General features: G+C 34.2%; 2 protein-coding genes and 2 pseudogenes across 2 annotated transcripts; 2 read left to right on the top strand and 2 right to left on the bottom strand.

The window, feature by feature from the left end:
* The first annotated feature begins 546 nt into the window (after positions 1-546).
* LOC123882270 (pentatricopeptide repeat-containing protein At5g55740, chloroplastic) lies at positions 547-4,215 on the top strand. Its single transcript, XM_045931098.1, has one exon. It carries the CDS (start codon positions 566-568, stop codon positions 3,179-3,181), a length of 2,616 nt encoding a protein of 871 aa, XP_045787054.1. The 5' UTR covers positions 547-565; the 3' UTR covers positions 3,182-4,215.
* On the top strand, positions 3,204-4,346 carry LOC123922650 (annotated as a pseudogene).
* A 364-nt stretch (positions 4,347-4,710) lies between these two features.
* LOC123882269 lies at positions 4,711-10,630 on the bottom strand. Its single transcript, XM_045931097.1, has 10 exons — positions 10,473-10,630; positions 9,259-9,443; positions 9,020-9,139; positions 7,347-7,469; positions 6,888-6,962; positions 6,701-6,789; positions 6,475-6,583; positions 6,074-6,142; positions 5,841-5,993; positions 4,711-5,713 (listed from the first exon to the last, which is right to left on the bottom strand). Exons 2-10 carry the CDS (start codon positions 9,436-9,438, stop codon positions 4,808-4,810), a joined length of 1,824 nt encoding a protein of 607 aa, XP_045787053.1. The 5' UTR covers positions 9,439-9,443; positions 10,473-10,630; the 3' UTR covers positions 4,711-4,807.
* Positions 10,631-11,500: 870 nt separating this feature from the next.
* LOC123882268 lies at positions 11,501-21,091 on the bottom strand (annotated as a pseudogene).
* Between the last annotated feature and the right edge of the window lie 1,463 nt (positions 21,092-22,554).

Raw genomic sequence — 22,554 nt, 5'->3', positions numbered from 1 at the left:
ATTATTTTTTTTTTTTTTTTTTTTTTTTTTTATTTAGACAAAACAAAATCATCATATTATTTTTTTTCTTAGAAAAAATCATCACATTTAATTCGTAATAATAGTAGCAATACAATTCTGAATTACATCAAAAATAATAATGCGAACTAATAGTAGCAATACATTTTTTTTTAAAAAAAAATCATCACATTTATTTTTTATGTATTATTATAAATTTTTCAAAAAACAATTTATAAATATACAATTTTTATTAGTTAAAACTTATGAATTAACATAAAAATTTATTTATTTACAAAAAATATTTTCATAAACTAAAGATAAATCCAAACTAACCTAACATCAAATTTTATTTTACAAAAATAACATGATGTCACTCATTCTTGCCACTTTCACTCTTCACTTTATTAGTCTATTTAACTCAATCAAAAACCATAAAAAAAAAAAAAAAATCATGCTGACATGTACAAGAATCTACTCCATCATTTTAGATGCTGACATGTACAAGAACCTATAATTTCACAACATGTGTCATATTCCCTTATCCATTGAAAAACAACTTAAATCCATGTTGATGTTGCTGCAAATCCTTCCTGAGTTCACCACAGTACCAGAAACACACCCACTGTCTGTCTCAATGCATTGCTTGGCTTGTCTTCCTGTCACACCCAACACACAACAACTTTCTCAACATTCAAAATCCCCTCCAAAACAACAATTGTCCCCAAACAACAACACCACAATCCATAACCACATCTCATTCCTCTGCAAACATGTTCGAATCAAAGAAGCCATTAACACACTCTCCCATTTGCAACACAACAACATAGGACCCAACATTTACGGTGAACTCCTCCAAGGTTGTGTCTATGCAAGAGACCTTAACTTAGGTCTTCAAATCCATGCCCACATCATCAAAAAAGGTTCTTTTTTTACAACAAACGAGTACATTGAATCCAAACTAGTTATTCTCTATGCCAAATGCGGCGTTACTGACGCCGCATTTCATCTATTTCGTAATGTTGTTAAAAACCAGAATCTTTTCTCTTGGGCTGCCATTTTGGGCCTGCAAGCCCGAACGGGCTTTTCCAAAGAAGCGCTTTTGAGTTATGTTGAAATGATGGAGAAAGGGTTTTGTCCTGATAATTTCGTTGTTCCGAATGCTTTGAAGGCTTGTGGGGCATTAAAATGGGTTGGATTTGGAAAAGGGGTTCATGGGTTTGTTGTGAAAATGAATGATTTTGATGATTGTGTTTATGTTGCGACGAGTTTAGTTGATATGTATGGGAAATGTGGGGCTTTCGAGGATGCGGAGAAGGTGTTTGATGATATGCCTGAAAAGAATGTTATTGCTTGGAACTCGATGATTGCAGCTTATGCACAAAGCGGAATGAACATGCAGGCCGTTGGGCTGTTTAAAAAGATGAGATTTCAGGGCATTGAACCGACTGAGGTTACATTGTCGGCATTTTTTTCGGCTTGTGCTAATTTGAAAGTGGCGATCGAGGAAGGAAAACAAGGGCACGCTCTTGCTGTTAAAATGGGGTTTGAGTTAGGTAACATTTTAGGTAGCTCTATTTTGAATTTTTATTCTAAGGTTGGTTTGATTGAGGAGGCTGAGTTAGTTTTTAGAAATATTATGGTTTTGAAAGATGAGGTGACTTGGAATTTGATGATATCTAGTTATGTGCAGTTTGGAATGTTTGAGAAGGCACTTGAGATGTGTAGTTGGATGAGGGAGAAAAACATGAGGTTTGATTGTGTGACGTTGTCTTCTTTATTGACTATTGCTGCGGATACAAGAGATGTAGAGCTAGGTAAGAAGTTGCATGGGTTTTGCATTAGGAATGAGTTTGACTCTGATGTGGTTGTGTTGAGCGGCGTTGTAGATATGTATGCGAAATGTGGGATAATGGATTGTGCAAGAGGAGTTTTTTGTTCAGCGAAGAAGAAAGATATTGTGTTGTGGAACACGATGTTGGCAGCTTGTGCGGAGAACGGTTTGAGTGGCGAGGCTTTGAAGTTGTTCTTTCAAATGCAACTGGAGAGCGTTCCTCCGAATGTTGTTTCTTGGAACTCTTTGATTTTTGGTTTCTTTAGAAATGGTCAGGTTGTTGAGGCTCAAGAAATGTTTTCCGAAATGCAATCATCAGGTGTAACGCCTAATTTGATCACATGGACTACTATGATATCTGGCTTGGCTCAAAATGGTCTTGGTCATGAAGCTAATACAGTTTTCCGGCAAATGCAAGATGCAGGGGTGAAACCTAATAGCTTAAGCATAACTTCCGCACTATCAGCATGCACAGATATGGCATCATTGAACTATGGGAAGGCATTTCATGGGTATGTTATGAAGAATTTCATGTCTTTTTCTCTTCAAATTACAACCTCTATTATTGACATGTATGCTAAATGTGGAAATTTAGATCATGCAAAGTGTGTTTTTATTTTATGTTCAACAAAGGAATTGCCTGTGTACAATGCAATGATTTCAGCTTATGCCTCACATGGTAAATCTGCAGAAGCCCTTACACTTTTTAAAGAAATGGCGAAAGAAGGTATAGTGCCAGATCACATCACTTTTACTAGTGTCTTGTCGGCATGCAGCCATGGGGGATTGCTAAAGGAGGGCCTAGAGCTTTTCAAATATATGGTGTCTGAACTTCAAATGAAGTCAACCGAGGAACACTATGGTTGCTTGGTTAAACTCCTCGCTAACAATGGCCAGTTAGATGAAGCTCTTAAGATCATCTTAACAATGCCAAGTCCTCCAGATGCACACATATTAGGATCTCTACTTGCTGCTTGTGGACAGAATCATGAGACTGAACTTGCAGATTATATAGCAAAATGGTTACTGAAATTGGAGCCAAATAATCCAGGGAATTATGTAGCTCTTTCAAATGTGTATGCAAGTTTAGGAAAATGGGATAAAGTATCAAACATAAGGGGCTTCATGAAAGAAAAGGGACTAAAAAAGATTCCTGGATGTAGCTGGATTGAAGTTGGACAAGAACTTCATGTATTTATTGCTAGTGATAAATCGCATCCTGAAAAAGAGGAGATTTATATGATACTGGATTTGTTGGGATTTGATATGTATTATGCTAAATCTAACACTTTGTATAGTTCCCCTTGTAATACAATAGACCTCACTTCTCTGAAGGAATTTCAAATGTGACTTGAAAAAAGGCTAAAGTTAAGTAGAAGCCAAACTTAAAGCCGAGGAAGTAAAACGAGCTGCGTTGGAAGTTGAGAGAGAAACAGCAATGGAAGAAGCTGAAAAAATAGCAGCAGAAGCTGAAAGAAAGAAGAGTGGGAAAGGATGCCATAGAAATTAGTTCTAAAACGGTTACTTCTGAAGCGACCCAAGATACGGCATCAAGCCTATCAAATACCAAAACCAAGGAATCTGGTTATGTATATCGAGCTGCAGTGAGGCTACAGAAACTGAAAGAGCTGTGCGAGAGAAACCAAGTTATAAGATCAATTTCTAAACAGTAATATATACCAGGCATGAGATTCGTATTTTCCAAAATATAAGGCAAATAATGGGCAAGGGAGACAATGTTAGATCAAAAGCAAATGAACCTATTAAGCTTTTGAACGATCGTCAATGTCCTCAATCATTCTGCGTTGAGATATTTGTTAAAAAGATTGTTTCATCCTGTACAAAACCTAATAATGCCCCATTTGCAAATGCATATCTCATTGTTCTCATTTCATCTCAGATCCCACATACATTGGATAATGGATATTTTCCTAGCTGAGCTTCATAAGGCTTGCATATACACCATCCCAAAGCACATAGTTTACCAATCAGGTGGTTATCAAAAGAGGTATACTTTAGAAGTATTGGTTATCAATCAGACGACACAAATTTGGAGTGTACAGAAAATTATCTAGATTGGCTAAAATCATATATGAAGCTATATGGTGCACTAGTTCAGACTAAAATTCCGAACATTCAAAATCCTCGCGGCTTGCAAGAAGGTTGGGCGTGGCTTGCAACTTGCAAGGTTCTTGAATTCTCTGCCAGGTGCCAGCCAATATATATACAGTTAATTCGCCCTATGCGTTATTGGAAATGGCTGGATATGCTCTATATAAAAGATATAAATCTCAGTTCATGAAGATGTTGAATGTAATCTCAGACCACTTTTTAGGTAATCTGAAATTACAAAATGTACCAGAATTGAACCAGATTATTTTACATATACATGCTTATATAGAAGATAAAATATGTTTGACAAACTAACATCGTCGTGAAAGCAAGTGATGCACCCCCAACCCTATTTTAGTCATCATAACAATGAGTTTTAAAGGTCATTATGCTTTTAAAAATCCTAATTTGAGTATTTGAGATTCAATGACAATAAATCATCAAACAGTTGTAAACATACAAATAAAATGGCTCAAGAATCATCCAGGCAGCACCAGGTGCTGGTCTACCAGCTCTAATAACTAACTTCCTACATTGAGTCGGCGCTGGGCGCCCCTGGGAGACAGCACCAGCAGAAAAATAATTTCACATGCTTTCAACATTCCATACAATCTTAAACCAGGTTTTAGTAAATATATCATTCGTCAAAAAGAAACCGAGAAGAAATGTTTTTGAGTTTGTGACATAATTTGAATATGATTAATCATATATTTCAAAAATTTGGTAAAAAGTCCTTCAAATTAGGAAGACCAATACTTACAAAAAAATTCTGCCAAGTATTCATAGTATTAAAATAGTAATCTACTAGGGTAAATTGGCATTGAAGTAAAATGTTGTGCCAAAAAGGCAAAACAAAGACATAAATCAAAATGGAGGGGTTGCCTTGAAGATTAGATAAAGCTTCTCATGACTTTCCAATTCAGTTTGAGCCTCCAGAATTTGATCCTCAATACTTTTCAATTTAATTTGATAATCAACGAGGCGACGGAAAATTAATTTAACTTCTTTGTTCAATGATGAGATCTTATGTTTCTCTTGGTCTTGAATCTCAGCAATTTTGGTCCTGTCACCTTTTAGTTTTTCAAGCTTGGCTTTAAAATCAGCAAGCTGAGCATCAAGAGAGTTGAGTTGTGTTTGGTTGTTTGTGAAAGAAATCTTTGAGGTCAGTATTTTCTGTCTTGTCTCCTTCAATGCTTCATTATCTTGGTCAGTGCTCTTCTTGGCCGTGTCTTGTTCTTTTTTCAAATTTTTGAGTTTCTCGTACATCATTACAATGTTGTTGAGAAGGTTAACAACAACACCAACAAGTTCTAATTGGTGAGAGGAAAATGCATCGGCGTTAGAATAAATTTTTTCCTTGACTGCATTGAAGTTAACTTTAGGATTGAGACCTTCTCTAAATTTTTCAACCAAGTCTTCTTTGAAGGCGATATCTCTCAATTCCTGAAGAAGTTGTTCAGGGAGGTTGGGATCCAGTTTTGGGACTTCTTGTCCATGTACAGAATGCTGAGATTTTAAGGTAAGAGTAATCCCTTCTGATAAAACTCTGTCGATTGCAGCAATGGCATCCTCATCTATCATAGCATCAATTTCTTCAAAATCTTTGCTGACAAATTTTGAAGTGTTGGCTTTGCTGGTATCTATATCCACTTTTGACTGTTGAGCTTCAGTGTTTTTGTCAACATTTGTTTCTTTGGCCAATATGTTTTCATTTTGCTCTTCCAATGCTTCTTCATCTTCGGATTCCATGTCTGAGGGAGCAAAAAAAACCTGAACAAGGAAACAACGTTCAATTCAAGATAAGCCTAGAAAAAGGATACGAATAAATGGGTAGCATTTGTTTGAGTCACATTAGACCAAACAAATTGCCTATAATTAAACCTCAAAAAGCAAATACCCTGTGATTGTGCACATATTCTAAGTATGAAGCCGCATCAGGATAGCAATTGTGCACATACTCCAAGTATGACGGCACATCAGGATAGCGAATATGTTTCTCAGTATCAATAGCAGAAGCTTTCTGAAAGCATAAAATATCACCATTTTCTAACTGCATTCATGGAAAAACAAATCAATCAGAAAATCAACGGTACAGTAACTTGGTGAGCATCAACTGGGTATGTACTATACCTGGTTTCCGTTAAATGTTAAGTTCTCGTCAACAGGCTCACACATGACTTTTGGGATAAACTTAATTTCCTGCACAACAATAGGCACAATTAACTCACTAACACTACATAATTAAAGTCATCAGTAGAGTCAGAAGTTTCAAAAATTGAAGAAGCCATTAGAAAATGATTTTTCCATTCTGGTAAGTCACATGCAAGAATGATAAATTTTTCATAGAACACGATGCACTTTATTAGCCATTCATCACCAGCAAAATTAGTTACTAAACAACTGAAACCATGACTGTTTCCCAAGCTTAATAACAAAGTATATGGCTTTTCAACATGACAGGATAAACTTCCAAGTTTAAGTTTTATGAAGTTGCACGGAAGATAAAAATAAACCAGGCAACACAAACCAACCTCATAAATCTTAATCTCTTCAACAGGATCATAACCAGCCAGTTCATTTAACCTTGTTAAGATTTCTGATGGCTCACCAGTAGGGTTCACTAAGAGCCTTCCAACATATCTGCATCAAAGGGAAATACATTTGTTGTAAACTAAGGTCCACCTTTTACCACCACCACCACCCCCCCCCCCCCCCCCCCCAACAAATGGTAAAATCACAAAAGGAAATATTCAATACCGTAGCTCCTCTTTTTCAGGATCATATAACTTGAAAAAAAGTAATATATCATCCTCGCTCTTCTCGAGTAGTGCAATGGGGTGTAAATCCTAGATAATAAAGTAGATTGTCAACAGGACTATACTTGAATGATTTGTTTCATTTCATGCCATCGAAATAGTATAAAACTTCATTATATAAACTTTACCAGCCCACGCTCAACTTCCAAAAACAATCTTAATTCTTCTTCTTCATCATTTTTTACCGTTTTCAATTGTCCAACCTACAATTTGAGTCAGAACGAAAAAAAATGAACAACTTTAGATCATAGATGCAGATAGTGAATCTTTGAAAAGCTAAGCTCCCTAGAAAACATTATCAAAGGAAAAAACTATTAGATTCAAAACAATCCATACGAAAACCACTTGCATATGTTCCAATCACACATGGCAAACATTATTGTAGCAGGTTGATATTAAATGTCAAGACCAGATTCAACATAAAACATAGATGAGAGGGAAAAGAAGCTCTAAGTTTTTTAAAGAAACCCATCATTTGCCTAAAAGCCAACAATCACAAATGAAAAGGTCATAAAATAAGAAGCTTGAGGGGGTAGGTATATGAACAATATAATATCCAAAAGCTTGACGAGATCTCAAGAATTTACAGGTCCTGCTTCTTCAATTTGTGTCAATGGCCTACAAGGACGAAATGTATGGTTTTGACGCTCTGCCCACAGCCAAAAGCGCTGGAATCGAGCTGGTATGCCAAAATCTTTAGCAACCTCTTCCTACACATAAATATTAGCAATAAAAAAGAAACATCAAACTTACAAAAATAACACATCTATTGAATAATTATTCACGAACTTCATAAATTATATTATAAATTACAAAATCAAAAGCATAAAAACTACAAATATTCATATGATTAATTTATTTCTCCTTCCACTTCCAACTAAAGCATCATGCTTTTTAATATTTTAGTAGTATTTTTAAAAAATTGTTTACTACGAGGATGCATCTAAAATAATGATTTGCTCTTTAGCAGTCCACAAACTAAACTTTCCCAATTCCCATGACTCGTGTAATCGGGTATAAAAATTCGAGAAGATGGTACTCAAAGTTAAGGCGTTTATTCAAAAGTTAATGCTTTATTGGGCCTGAATAACTACCTAATTAACTATGAGTTATGTTAGGACCCTAAATAAGAGTGCTTAACACATCAGCTGCCCAATATCATGCTGAGGTGGTATATATATATATATATATATATATATATATATATATATATATATATAGAGAGAGAGAGAGAGAGAGAGGGAGAGAGGAGTTTAAGAGATATAGCTATAGGATTGTCAAGATGGAAAGTTGTTAGGATATAGGAAACCGTTGGAGGAGAGATTTCTATCCTATTCTCCTGTATCCAATCTCTCAATAAAATAATTCATTCTTTTCAATTCAATATTTGAGCTCCTAACAGAAACTGACTCTTCTAGACTATCTGGATGAGGCTAAAAAATAGCATTTGCTAAGGGAGAAGCTAGCACCTCAGTTTGAAAAGGACATGGAAAAGTCGAAGTACTTTCTTGGATAGAAGTTGCCTACTCCAAAAAATGTTCTTGACCTTCTTAGAGAGTCAGGTAAATTGGTTGATGATGAAAGCATATTTCAGGGTGAATTGTTGATAGAAGGTTTACCTCAAGGCATTGCGTGTTTTTGGGATGAACCTTGATGACATGGAGGAGTAAAAAGCTAAATGTAGTAGTCCCCGTGAACATAGCTTTGTTGGTAGGGACATTGCAATCGGGTTCGAACCTGGGTTTCCCCACTAATTCACTTTAAGGGATGAAATTCTAGCCACTAGGTTGCTTGACCAAAAAATAGTTAAATGTAGCAAGATCAAGTGCATAGGCATAATTTTGAGCTATGGCTATAGTGTTCGAGGTGTTAAGGAAGAAGATCATACTTGATGACCTCAATATAAAGTAGAAAGAATCAAAGATCCTCTGAGGCTACTTTGTGATAATAATTCTTCCAATAGCATTGCATGCAACCCAGTACAACATGATAGAACCAAACACATATATATAACTCAACACTTCATCAAAGGAGAAATTAGATAGTGACAGGGACATCCCACAAAGTGGTTCCAAGATCTCGCAAGCTGGGAATGATTGGCATTCACTCACCAACTTGAGGGGAGTGTTGTAAATATATAATTGATACTAATTTAGGATCAAGTAATCTTAGTACATATGTAGTCATATCAGTATTATTAAAACAGATATGATTCCCGTTTTTCTTGATTATGATTTATTAGTGTAACTGATGATCATACCTTGAATACATTAAATGATGTCTGCTTTTTAACACGGAAACTCCTCACTTTGTCATGGTTTACGAGATCAAAAAATATATCCTTTCCAATCTGTTCTGCAAGGTCTTCATCTCGTACCACCTAAGAAGCATTATATGTTTTAAGCATCAATATCAATATAAATACAATCTGATTGCGCAATTAACGGCATGTTCCTAAAGACATATACATTACTAATTTCTTGGGATGCAAGCTTACACCTTTATAACAGTGTATAGGTGAGCCTCTGCCTTTTCTTTAATTTTTTTATTTTCTTCATGTTCTCTCTTCAACCTCGTCTGCCTAAGCTCGCGATATTGAACTGAATTTGTCATCTTTCTTTTCATATAGAACGAACCTGTCCAAGAAGTTCTATTTTCATTTTCGCTGCCTCGTGCCATCCAGCCTGTGAAAGTTTCCATTTTTAAAATACCCAGTAAGCAATTACAGTTTGAAAACAATATCATCATTCTCAAAATGCAAACCAACAAGAAATTAAGGTTTGTATGTTTGGTTTGAGAAAAATAAAAAGCTGTTTTTTATTTTCTAGCTTCACTTTTAACTAGAAAAAATCGTGCCATTAGCCTAATGGCTGGAATTTTACTTTTACCTTTTAAGGCGAAATAGTGAGTGTAAAAGGATTCAAACCCTGATTCCTCCATATTATATGCAATATTCCTACCAACTAAGTTATGATGACCGGAACATCATATCACTTTATTTACTACTTTCAAAGATTAGGGCCCGTTTGGATTAGCTTATTTTTGAGCTTATGCAATTTTTATGTATTATTATAAGTTTGTCAAGGTAGTTTATGATAAAATAGCTTATAAAAATACAATTTTCACTAGTGTGAACTTATAAATTACATAAAACCTAATTTATATAAGCTGTTTGTATAAACTCAAAAATAAGCTAATCCAAACGGGCCCTAAGCTCAACTAAGTTATGATGACCGGAACATCATACCACTTTATTTACTACTTTCAAAGATTAAGAAAGGGATTTTCTCTGTTTTTTTTTTAGGTATTAAGTAACCCTCTGGTTCCAGGAACCGGTAATCCAGAGTTTGGCCTGAGGTTAGGAAAACCTGGCCAATAATTGTTTTCACCGGGAATCAAACTCGGGTTCTCCCTGAAGGATCCGTCCTAGAAAGAGTTCATTAATCATCCAATGTCTTGGTTGGATTTTCACTGCTTTGTTACTACAAATTTACAAATCTATGAAAATTGAAAGAAAAAAAAAGTAGTTTTTTTTTTTAAAAAAAAAAAAAAAAAAACCTAATGATGATTGAAGACTTGTTTTTTATTCTTGCAAAGGAAAAAAGGGAACTGGTAATAGCTAATATCAGTTTATGAGTTAGGTAATATCTCTGTGTGGAAACTAAACGACGATACAAAGAATGGGAAAAAGTAATAAGCTGTAGTAATAGTACCTTCGCTGCTGTATGTATTTGAACCGATCACTTAGGAAGCAACGCAATAAACAGAGTGGAGTTAGTGAGATGTAATATGTGTTAGGTTTTATTAGGTTCAGATTTCACTTTGCTAAATTGTACAAAAAACAAAACAGAGGGAGAGCAAGAGAGTTTATACGATATTACATGACAAATAATCAAATTTATATTTTGTTGGAAAACATTTTTTTTTTGTATTTTAGATAATTTGTGAGGACGGCAAAGGATAAAAAATTATCTTGTGATTTATTGAAGGGTAAAAATTCAACTGTCTAAACCCTCAGCCCCTAGTTTGTTGAGTCTCATGAATAGTTTAAAATTAAATATAATACAATTGAAGTTATTACGTTTGGTCCTTTATTTTTTAGCAGATCAAACACACTCAAATACTATAATATGTATTGTTTCTCGTACCAAATAGCGGTACTGTTTCTTATATTCTAACAATATTCAACCCTAATTATGTTTTAAATTTATTGGACCATTTGAATATTCAACTCTAATATGTTTTCTTATATTCGTCAAAAAAAAAAAAGTTTTCTTATAAATTCGAATAATGTATGAATATCATATTTACTTAAGGAATTTAATTTATATGCACAATCAGTGTAAAATTATTTTACACATGCATCTAATAATATGCTGACACGTCATGTATGGTATTTAAAAACACATGATGTGTCATATTCATTAAATGATGTGACGACGCATAATTGGATGTATATGCACAACAATTAAACTCTTATTTAAGACCTCGGAAATATATCTTAAATTAGTTTGTGTGTCATTGTAAAAGAAAAAGTAACATTATTTTAACTTGACAAAATTACATTAGCTGCTCTTTTTAGATTGTTCATATTTTCTCTTTTGATGATGCTTCAATTTTATTTTTTAAGTGTCTTTTTATTGTAACATTTTGGTTTGAACTTTGAACTTTCAGTTGTATTTCTGTCACGTTGTTAGTATTTTGAACAACAATGTCAATATCAAACAGGTGCAAATTTGGAAGGGAAAAAAAGGTAGTCTTCAAATTAGGAAGGAACATTTGAAATACAAAATGTGTTTTCTAAGAACAAAACCTACCAAATAGGAGTAAAAGGACAATACTAAAATAAATTTGTGCCAAGTATTCATAATAATATTCAAATCTAAAGCAAGTAGGCTAAAAGGCATAAAGCTAGTAGGCTAAAAAGTTCTGGCCAAAAAACGGCAAAGCATATACATAAATCAAAATGGAGGGGTTGCCTTGAAGATTCGATACAGCCTTTCATGACTTTCCAATTCAGTTTGAGCCTCCGGAATTTGATCTTCGGCACTTTTCAATTTAATTTGTTCATCAGCAAGGTGATGGAAAATTGATTTAACTTCTTTGTTCAAATATGTGATCTTATCTTTGTCTAGATCTTGAATCTCAGCAATTTTGGCCCTGTCTCCTTGTAGTTTTTCGAGCTTGGCCTTAAGATCAGCGATTTGAGCATCGACAGAGTTGAGTTGTGTTTGGTGGTTTGTGAAGGAAGTCTTTGAGGTCAATATTTTCTGTCTTGTCTCCTTCAATGCTTCATTATCTTGATCAGTGCTCTTCTTAGCCGAGTCTAGCTCTTTCTTCAAATTTTTGAGTTTCTCAAACATCCTCACAATGTTGTTGAGAAGGTTAACAACAACACCGACTTGTTCTATTTGCTGAGAGGAAAACGCACGGGCATTAGCGTCAATTTTTTCCTTGACTGCGTTGAAGTTAACTTTAGGAGTGAGTCCTTCTTTAATTTTTTCAACCAGGTCCTCTTTAAAGGCAATATCCCTCAATTCCTGAAGAAGTTGCTCAGTGAGGTTGGGATCCAGTTCCGCGACTTCTTGTCTTTGGACAGAATGCTGAGATTTTAAGGAAATCCCTCCTGATAAAACTTTATCGATTGCAGCAATGACATCTTCATCAATCATAGCATCAATTTCTTCCAAGTCTATGCTGACTAATTTTGAAGTGTTGGATTTGCTGGTAGCTTCATCATAATTGGTCTCTATGTCCCCTTTTGACTGTTGAGCTTCAATGTTTTTGTCAACATTCATTTCTACGGCTATAGTGTTTTTGTTTTGCTCCTCCGATAATTCTTTGTCTGAGGGAGAAAAAGGAACCTGAACACAGAAACAAAGTTCAATACAAGTTAAGCCTCGGAAAAAGATAAGAATAAACGGGAAGCTTTCATTTTTGCATCACATCAAAGTCAAAGGAAGTAAATTGCATTTAAGTAAACCTCAAGAAGAAAATACCCGGCCATTGTGCACATATTCTAAGTATGAAGGCACGTCAGGATAGCGGATATGTTTCACATTATCCATTGCAGAAACTTTCTGAAACCATATAATACCGCTACTACCACTTCCTATCTGCATTCATGGGGAAAAAAAATCAATAAAAAAACCAATGACACAATAATTCAGTGTGTGCATCAACTGGATATCTATTATACCTTGCTTTCTTCAAATGTTAATTTCTTGTCAACAGGCTTACACATGACATTTGGTTCAAAAGCAATTTCCTGCACAACAATAGGCACAATTAACTCACTAGCACTACATGATTGAAGTCACACACATATAGATCAGAAGATTCAGACTGAAGATGCCAAAAGTAAACACCCTTTCCCTTCTGGTAAGTCATACAGGAATGATAAATTTTCATAGAACATGATGCACACTTTTTGCCATCAATCACGCACAAACTTGGTTACTGAACAACTGAAACCATGACTACTTAACTGCAATTTTATTTTTTATGAAGTGGTATAATAGATAAATAATGAAGAGTTTAATTTTTATACACTGTCGGAGAAAAATGTTTTACATTGTCTGCAAATCATGATCATTCATGTGTGAATTAGAAGTAGCTATGATTAAAGTCAATTTTTTAATAATCTAACCGCTATGATTGATTGACAGCGGAAAAAATCTTTATACAATGAATATGAACTAAATAAAATTAATGATAAATCAGGCAACACAACCTCATAAAGTTCAATCTCTTCATCAGGATCATAACCAGCCAATTTATTTAACCATGTTAGGATTTCTGATGGCTTATCAGTAGGGTTCACAACAAGCCTTCCAACATAACTGCCATCAAAGGGAAATACATATGTCAACTATGGTCAATCTTTTACCCGAACATGTTAAAATCAAACAAGAAATGATTCAGTACCGTAGCTCCACTTTTTCAGGATCATATAACTTGAAAAAAATTGATAAATTTTTCCACCATGCCATCTTGAGTAGTGGAATGGGGCGTACATCCTAAACAATAATGCAGTTTGTCAACATAACTATGCTTGAATGATGTTTCATACGATCAAAATAGCATACAAATTCATAATATAAACATTACCCGTCCACGCTTCACTTCCAAAAACAATACTAGTTTTGGGTGGCCACCAAATTGTCTTTTTACCATCATTTGTGCAATCTGCAATTTGAATCGGAATGAGAAAAATACTGAACACTTCAGATCATAGAGAAATTGGTGTGCTGCCCAGACAAAGAATCTCAACGTACCTTCATAATGCAATCAGCCATTAAGGGGAAATCTAATGTAATTATATTAGCAGGTTGAAATAAAATGTTATGAACAAATTCAACATAAAACATATATGATGGGGAAATGAAGCTCCAAGTTTTTTTTTACCAAATCCAAAATTTGCCTAAAAGGCGACAATCAGAACTGAAAAAGTCATAAAGTAAAAAGCTTGAAAGGGGAGCAAAATAATATTGAAAAGCTTCAAGCAATCTCATGAACTTACATGTCCTACTTCATCAGAGGGTTTCACTGGGAAACTAGGACGACATGTATGGTTTGGATTCCTCTCCCAAACCCACAAGTGCTGGTAGTACTGAGATGGTATGCCAAACACTTTAGCAAGCTCTTTCTACATATCACAAACAGAAAAATCAAACTTACAAAAATAACACATCTGTTGAATAATCATCACCGCCTTCATAAATTATACTTTTTTAATTTACAAAATCAAAGTATAAAAACCACAAGGATTCATTTGACGAATTTTCTTCTTCCAACTAAAGCTCATGCTTTTAATATTTTTATGTGGTTTTTAAAAAAATGTTCTTTATGAGGATGACTCGAAAATAATGATTTGCTTATTGGCACTTCAGAAACGAAACTTTCACAACTTCAATGAATCTTGTATCTGGGCATAAAAATTTGAGACAATGGTACCAAAAGTTAGTGCAATTATTCAAAAGGTAATTGCCTAACTCCATCTGAACCCAATTTCTCTTTATAGAGGCAACATGCTTTATTGGTTGTATCTACGATATCTAACTTCTTTTATTTTACTCAAATCTAACTACCTAATTAACCAATAATTTACTATGGGCTACCTATCATATGGTTACAAATAATTTACTCATAACAAAGATTTAGGCCGATTGGATTATTTTCTTTGGATTGAAGCAGCTCAGTCACAGGCGCATTGCTATCTCTCAGAGAAAATATGTTCTCAATATCTTGGCAGGTACAGGGATGCTTGATTGTAAACTAGTTGATAGTCCTATGGATCCCAATGTGAAGCTTCTACATAATCAGTAATAACCTGACACCAGCAGATACAAAAGGTTAGTTGGGAAACTGAATTGTCTCACTATGACAAGACCAGATATTTTGTTTGTTGTTAGTGGCTCTGACAACTGTTCCGACAACTGTTTTGAGACCCGACAACAACCAAGCTAGGGTTAGCCTTGACGGTGGCAAAACCCAAAGAGAACCTTGCTCCAGATACCAACTTGAATATGAATATTTCTCATTAACAATGAAAAGAGTTGAACAAATATCTCATTGGGTTAATCCTAAAGAATACTAACAAATCGGAATATAATAAATATCAATCTCAACAATTACTTATTCGGCTTAATCTATAGATTCTATACAATCACATTACTGCTTGTACTTCAATCCTCGATTAATAAGATTCAGTTATTTTTCTTATTTTCCACTGTAATAGTGTACTAATGGCGATACCTTGAAAACTTCAAAAGTCGTCCTATCATGAACACGGAAACTTCTCACTTTGTCAGGGTCCACAAGATCAAAATATATATCCTTTCCAATCTGTTCTGCAAGGTCTTCATCTCATACTACCTAAGAAGTATACACATTATCAGTATAAATATATATACAATCTGATCGAGCAATTAACAGCACGAATCTAAAGAAACAAACAATACTAATATCTAGAGAAGCAAGCTAAGATCACCTTTACAATTGTAGTGTTAAAGAGAGCCTCTGCAATTTGTTCAATTTTGTGCTTTTTTCTTCCTGTTCTCTCTTCAACCTCTCCTGCATAAACCCGTTTTACAAATCTTGTGCAGATTTTCCAAAATAAACCAACAGAAAAAGTACTACAGAAATTAAAAGTTAGAGGTACAACTAAAGCATGATCCGAGTAGCTCTCATCATGAGTTCGTAAACCTGATTTCGAAGTTCATGAACCACCAAAATAAGCCAATATAATTATCATATTCTAAATTATTCATCCATGTTTACCATATTCACTTATTGTAAGCCTTTGAGTTACATATTATAGAGGCTAAGTAATACTAAAACATTACTCGTTTCGTTTCGACAACAATAACACTATTTATATCAAAGATTCAAAAGGGATTATCATCAAATAGGTTAACATTGTTATAAAAATGGATAGAAAATCACATTAAATACCTGAATTTGTTGTCTTTCTTTTCTTATAGCACGGACCCGTCCCAGAAATTCTACTTTCATTTTCGCTATCTCCTGTCATCAAACCTGTGATGATTTTCATTTTTAAATGACCCAATAAGCAATTACAGTTTGAAAACAAACACAAATTCCCAAAATGCAAACCAACAAGAAATTAAGGCATGTTTGTTTTGATTTGAAGAAAATATTTGATTTTTATTTTCAGGTTCTACTTTTAACTAAAAAAAGCAATGACCCAGTAAGCAATTTCTTTACTACAAAGTACAAATCTTTGAAAACTGAAAACAATGTAGTCTTTTCTTTTGGAAAACCTAATCAAGCTTGGTTATTTCTCTTGCAAGTGAAAGAAGGGGAAAGCAATAAGCACAGTAGTACCTTCTCTGCAGTGTTTGAATCGGCGGGAATAGCTATGCTTAGGAAGCAAGAAGTGATTATCATAAACGTGATTCTGAGAGAGAGAGAGAGAGAGAGAGAGTCTATTTAGGCGGGAATGGATGTGAGGGAAGGAGAAGAATGTAATTTTAGTTTTAAAAAAATGATGAGAATTTAATATAAAAAATAGTCACTTCTAATTCTCTGCTATATATAAATTTAAACAGTAATTTTGATATTTAATAAGTTACATATTCATGTTCAAAGTTTTAACTTGATAAAAATTAATTTTTTTTATAAATTTTTTTTTATAAAATATATTTTAAATAAATTTGTAATAAAGTGATGAAATATTTAAAGTAACTTTTTATGATAAGCTATTTAAACTAATTTTTATTTGGAGTTTTGTTTTTTATAAAAATGATACACTATAAAAATTATTTAAAAAAAAAAAAAAGAAAGCTAAAATCCTAAAACAAACAGGCTCAAAATTTACTCTTGCGTGTAAACATGACATTAAGATAAGTCTCTTTGTCACACACTCGTGTGTCAAACCAATCATTTCTCATTAATTGTGGGTTAGTCCAACTAGTAAAGATTTGAGCCCTTAAGTACATAGTTGGGAGTTTGACAACTAATTTTTGTGTATGAAAAAAATTCATAACTTCAAGGGAAAAACTAGTGAGAGACTTCAATGAATATTGTTGTCCGATCAAAAGTGTGATTTGCACCGTCATAAAATGTAACATATAGAACAAATATACAAGAGGAACATGAATTAAAGATTAACTATGCGAATAGAGTGTAACATAAATGGTTTATTTTCACTGCTTATTTTTCAAAGATTATATAATTTGCATGAAAATTGGATATGGATCCCCTCCAACTCTCATCTCAGCTATTCACTCTTTTTTGTTTCTCTTTAAAAAGGATCCCCTCCGGTGTATTTTAACCGAAGGCAGAGTAATGTGGTTCTTTACCACTTACAAGATATCAACTGTTTTTTAAGGCAGAAATGTTAAATAAACAACTGTTTTTTTGACAAAAATACAACAACAAATTGGCTTTACTAAAGGGACAGATTGGTAATTTTGATGTCTGGATTTTTCTGAACTGTATGTCTATTCCATGTTAACAATGGATGTGAGGACTGTGGTCGGAAAAGAATTCAGATCGGAACAAGAGAAAAACAACTCGCGGCAGTTACATTATTCATTGTACATCAAATAAATTTGTGTCAAGTATTCATAATAATATTCAAATATAAAGCTAGTAAGCTAAAAGGCATAAAGCTAGTAGGCAAAATGGTTCTGGCAAAAAAAGGCAAAGCATAGACATAAATCAAAATAGAGGGGTTGCCTTGAAGATTCGATACAGCCTTTCATGACTTTCCAATTCAGTTTGAGCCTCCGGAATTTGATCTTCAACACTTTTCAATTTAACTTGTTCATCAGCAAGGCGATGGAAAAATTATTTAACTTCTTTGTTCAAAGATGTGATCTTATCTTTCTCTTGATCTTGAATCTCAGTAATTTTGGCCCTGTCTCCTTGTAGTTTTTCGAGCTTGGCCTTAAGATCAGCAATTTGAGCATCGAGAGATTTGAGTTGTGTTTGGTGGTTTGTGAAGGAAGTCTTTGAAGTCAATATTTTCTGTCTTGTCTCCTTCAATGCTTCATTATCTTGATAAGTGCTCTTCTTAGCCGAGTCTAGCTCTTTCTTCAAATTTTCGAGTTTCTCAAACGTCTTCGCAATGTTGTTGAGAAGGTTAACAACAACACCGACTTGTTCTAATTGCTGAGAGGAAAACGCACAGGCGTTAGCGTCAATTTTTTCCTTGACTGCGTTGAAGTTAACTTTATGACTGAGACCTTTAAATTTTTCAACCAAGTCCTCTTTAAAGGCAATATCCCTCAATTCCTGAAGGAGTTGCTCAGGAAGGTTGGGATCCAGTTCCGCGACTTCTTGTCTTTGGACAGAATGCTGAGATTTTAAGGAAAGAGTAAACCCTCTTGATAAAACTTTATCGATTGCAGCAATGGCATCTTCATCTATCATAGCATCAATTTCTTCAAAGTTTATGCTGACTAATTTTGAAGTGTTGGATTTGCTGGTACCTTCAACATAAGTGGACTCTTTGTCCCCTTTTGACTGTTGAGCTACAATGTTTTTGTCAACATTCATTTCTTCGGCTATAATGTTTTTGATTTGCTCCTCCAATGATTCTTTCTCAGAGGGAGAAAAAGGAACCTGAACAAGGCGACAAAGTTTAATTCCAGTCAAACCTAGGAAAAAGGGAAGAATAAATGGGAAGCTTTCATTTTTGCATCACATCAAAGTCAAAGGAAGTAAATTGCATTTAAGTAAACCTCAAGAAGAAAATACCCGGCCATTGTGCACATAATCAAAGTATGAAGGCACATCAGGATAGCGGATATTTTTCACATTATCCATTGCAGAAACTTTCTGAAACCATATAATACCACAACCTTCAATTCCTATCTGCATTCATTGAAACAAAATCAGTAAAAAAACCAATGACACAATAATTCAGTGTGCATCAACTAGATATTTACTACTATACCATGCTTTCTGCAAATGTTAATTTCTTGTTAACAGGCTTACACATAACTTTTGGTTCAAAAATAATTTCCTGCACAACAATAGGCGCAATTAGCCCACTAACACTACATGATTGCAGTCACGCATATTAGAAGATTCAGAAACTGAAGATGCCAAAAGAAAAGGCCCTTTCCCTTCTGGTAAGTCTTGCATGAATGATAAATTTTCATAAAACACAATGCACTTTAATTGCCATTAATCACGCGCAAGCGTGATTACTAAACAAGTGAAACCTTGGATGCTTAACTGCAATTTTAAATTTTATGAAGTTTTTTTTTTGAGAAAATTTTAAGTTGTATAGTAGATAAATAATAGAGTTTAATTTTTATACACTGTAGAGAAAAATGTTTTACATTGTCGGCAAATCACAATCATTCATGTGTGACTTTAGAAGTAGTTATGATTAAAGTCAATTTTTTTAATAATCTAACGGTTATGATTGATTGACAGCGTAAAATATCTTTACACAATGTATATGAACTAAATCAAATAATAAATCAGGCAACACAAACCAACCTCATAAAGTTCAATCTCTTCATCAGGATCATAACCCGCCAATCTATTTAACCTCGTTAAGATTTCTGATGGCTTATCAGTAGGGCTCACAATGAGCCTTCTGACATAACTGTAATAAAAGGGAAATACATATGATGTCAACTATGGTCCACCTTTTACCCCAACATGTTAAAATCAAGAAATGATTCAGTACCGTAGCTCCTCTTTTTAGGATCATATAACTTGAAAAAAAGTAATTTAACATCCCTCCATGTCCTCATCTTGGGTAGTGTAATGGGGCGTAAATCCTAAATAATAATGTAGTTTGTCAACATAACTATGCTTGAATGATGTTTCATGCGATCAAAATAGCATACAACTTCATAATATAAATGTTACCCGCCCACGCTCCACTTCCAAAAACAATACTAGTTTTGGGTGGCCACCAAATTGTCTGTTTTCCATCATTCCTGCAATCTGCAATTTGAATCAGAATGAGAAAAATATTGAACACTTCAGATAATAGAGAAATTGCTGTGCTACACAGACAATGAATCTCAAAAGAAAACTATGGGACCCAAAATAGTCATACTAAAACCACTTGCATGTGTTGCATAGACACGGGTGAATCTAATATAGACCACTTAAAAATGGTGCAAAGATTACCATTTTTAGGAAAATAATGGCTTTATAATATAAAAAAGGGAAAGATATATAACATTTTATTTAAAATTACCTAAATATGGTAAGGGTCCATATACATCATAAAATTTAAAGAAATAAAGAAGGTAATCAAAGATGAAAAAAAAGAAAAGATAAAAAAAGTTGACACATTTACAATTTACTGTTGGCCTGACCCAGAAAATGTTATGAACAAATTCAACATAAAACATATATGATGGGGAAATGAAGCTCTAAGTTTTTTTTTAACAAATCCAACATTTGCCTAAAAGCCAGCAATCAGAACTGAAAAAGTCATAAAGTAAGAAGCTTGAAGGGGGTAACTGAGCAAAATAATATTGAAAAGCTTCAAGCGATCTCATGAACTTACACATCCTACTGGATCAGAGGGTTTCACTGGCCATGTAGGACGATCTGTATGTTTTCGAAGCCTCTCCCAAACCCGCAGGCGCTGGTACCGAGCTGGTATGCCAAACACTTTAGCAAGCTCTTCATACATATCACAAACAGAAAAATCAAACTTACAAAAATAACACATCTGTTGAATAATCATCACCGCCTTCATAAATTATACTATTTTAATTTACAAAATCAAAAGTGTAAATACCACAAGGATTCATATGACGAATTTTCTTCTTCTTCCAACTAAAGCATCATGCTTTTAATATTTTTGTGTGGTTTTTAAAAAATTGTCTTTATGAGGATGATTTACTCGTATGCTTAGAAATAATTTACCTATCATATGGTTACAAATAATTTACTCAGATGCTTTATTAATTATTGATGATTCTCTATTTATTAGCATTGATATAGTTTGCTTAATTAAGTATTTTTCTTTTTGCGAGAGTCTCTCTTGTATATATAAATTTGCACAACCCCGTTGTGAAATAAAACTTGATCATTCTATAGGAATATTATTAAACTCGGTACTAGAGCTCTCTGGTCTGGTCCTTGTGTTTTAGTTTTTAGGGTTTCAGCCATCGTCAGCACTGATACAATGTGTAGTTTAAAACTCCGTCGGTGTCACTGCCCGTCCACCACTGCCAAAGACACACGTGCTGCAGTCATTTATCCTGTGGGCAGTGTGGGGTATATCATATAGATGGTTTTGTTATTACTGGAAATGATTAAGAAGGCATTAAAGACTTATTCAACCACTTTCATAACAAAGATTTAGGCCAATTGCATTATTTTCTTTGGATTGAAGCAGCTCAGTCACAGGTGTCTCACTATGACAAGACCAGATATTTCGTTTGTTGTTAGTGTTGTGAGTCAATTTGTAAATTCACCTAGTGATATTCATTGGAATGTTGTAGTTCGGATCTTGAGGTATACTAAAAGGTTGCCTAGGAAAGGACTTGTTTATTTCAGACAGAGATCATATGAATATTGTGGGATATTTGTATGCAGATTAGGAGGGCCGGGTGATGTGAATGATAGATGGGGCAATTTATTGCATTTTTATCCGAGGAAACTTAATTTCATGGAAAAGTAAAATGCATGTTGTTGCAAGGTCAAGTACAAAGGTAGAATATTGTGCTATGGCCGACACTACTTGTGAGTTGTGAACGCTTATGGTTGAAGCACTTGTTAGTTACAAGAGTTTAAATTTTGTGAACTAACTCCTATGGAACTTACGTGATAATCAGTCGGCATTGTATCTTTCTTGAAATCCCATTTTTCATGACGACTAAAACACAGAGAAGGTGATCCACTTTATTAGAGAGAAGCGTCATTAAAATCTCTCTAGTGGTGGTGCCCATGTCTGTATATGAGGAGGTGGCAGTGGCTCCGACGACTGTTCCGACAACCGTTTTGAGAGCCGACAACACCCAAACTAGGGTTAGCCTTGACAGTGGCAAAACCCAAAGAGAACCTTGCTCCAGATACCAACTTGAATATGAACGTTTCTCATTAACAATGAAAAGAGTTGAACAAATATCTCTTTGGGTTAATCCTAAACAATACTAACAACTCGCAATATAATAAATATCAATCTCAACAATTACTTATTGGGCTTAATCTATAGATTCTATACAATCACATTACTGCTTGTACTTCAATCCTCAATTAACATGATTCAGTTATTTTTCTTATTTTCCACTGTAATATTGTAACTAATGATGATACCTTAAAAACTTCAAAAGTCGTCAT

The sequence above is a fragment of the Trifolium pratense genome, linkage group LG4, assembly GCF_020283565.1.
Source record: "Trifolium pratense cultivar HEN17-A07 linkage group LG4, ARS_RC_1.1, whole genome shotgun sequence".
In the NCBI taxonomy this organism is placed as follows: Eukaryota; Viridiplantae; Streptophyta; class Magnoliopsida; order Fabales; family Fabaceae; genus Trifolium; species Trifolium pratense.
The sequence above is the reverse complement of the archived record's forward strand: the minus strand, read 5'-3'. Positions and strand labels throughout refer to the sequence as shown.

Bases quoted from the DNA above. Each gene is read 5' to 3' on its own strand.
- LOC123882270 (XM_045931098.1), top strand. From the start codon at position 566: ATGTTGATGTTGCTGCAAATCCTTCCTGAGTTCACCACAGTACCAGAA.
- LOC123882269 (XM_045931097.1), bottom strand. From the start codon at position 9,438: ATGGCACGAGGCAGCGAAAATGAAAATAGAACTTCTTGGACAGGTTCG. The intron at 9,140-9,258 runs GTGTAAGCTTGC...AATGCTTCTTAG, and splicing joins ACCTATACACTGTTATAAAG to GTGGTACGAGATGAAGACCT. The intron at 6,963-7,346 runs GTAAATTCTTGA...CTCAAATTGTAG, and splicing joins AAATTGAAGAAGCAGGACCT to GTTGGACAATTGAAAACGGT.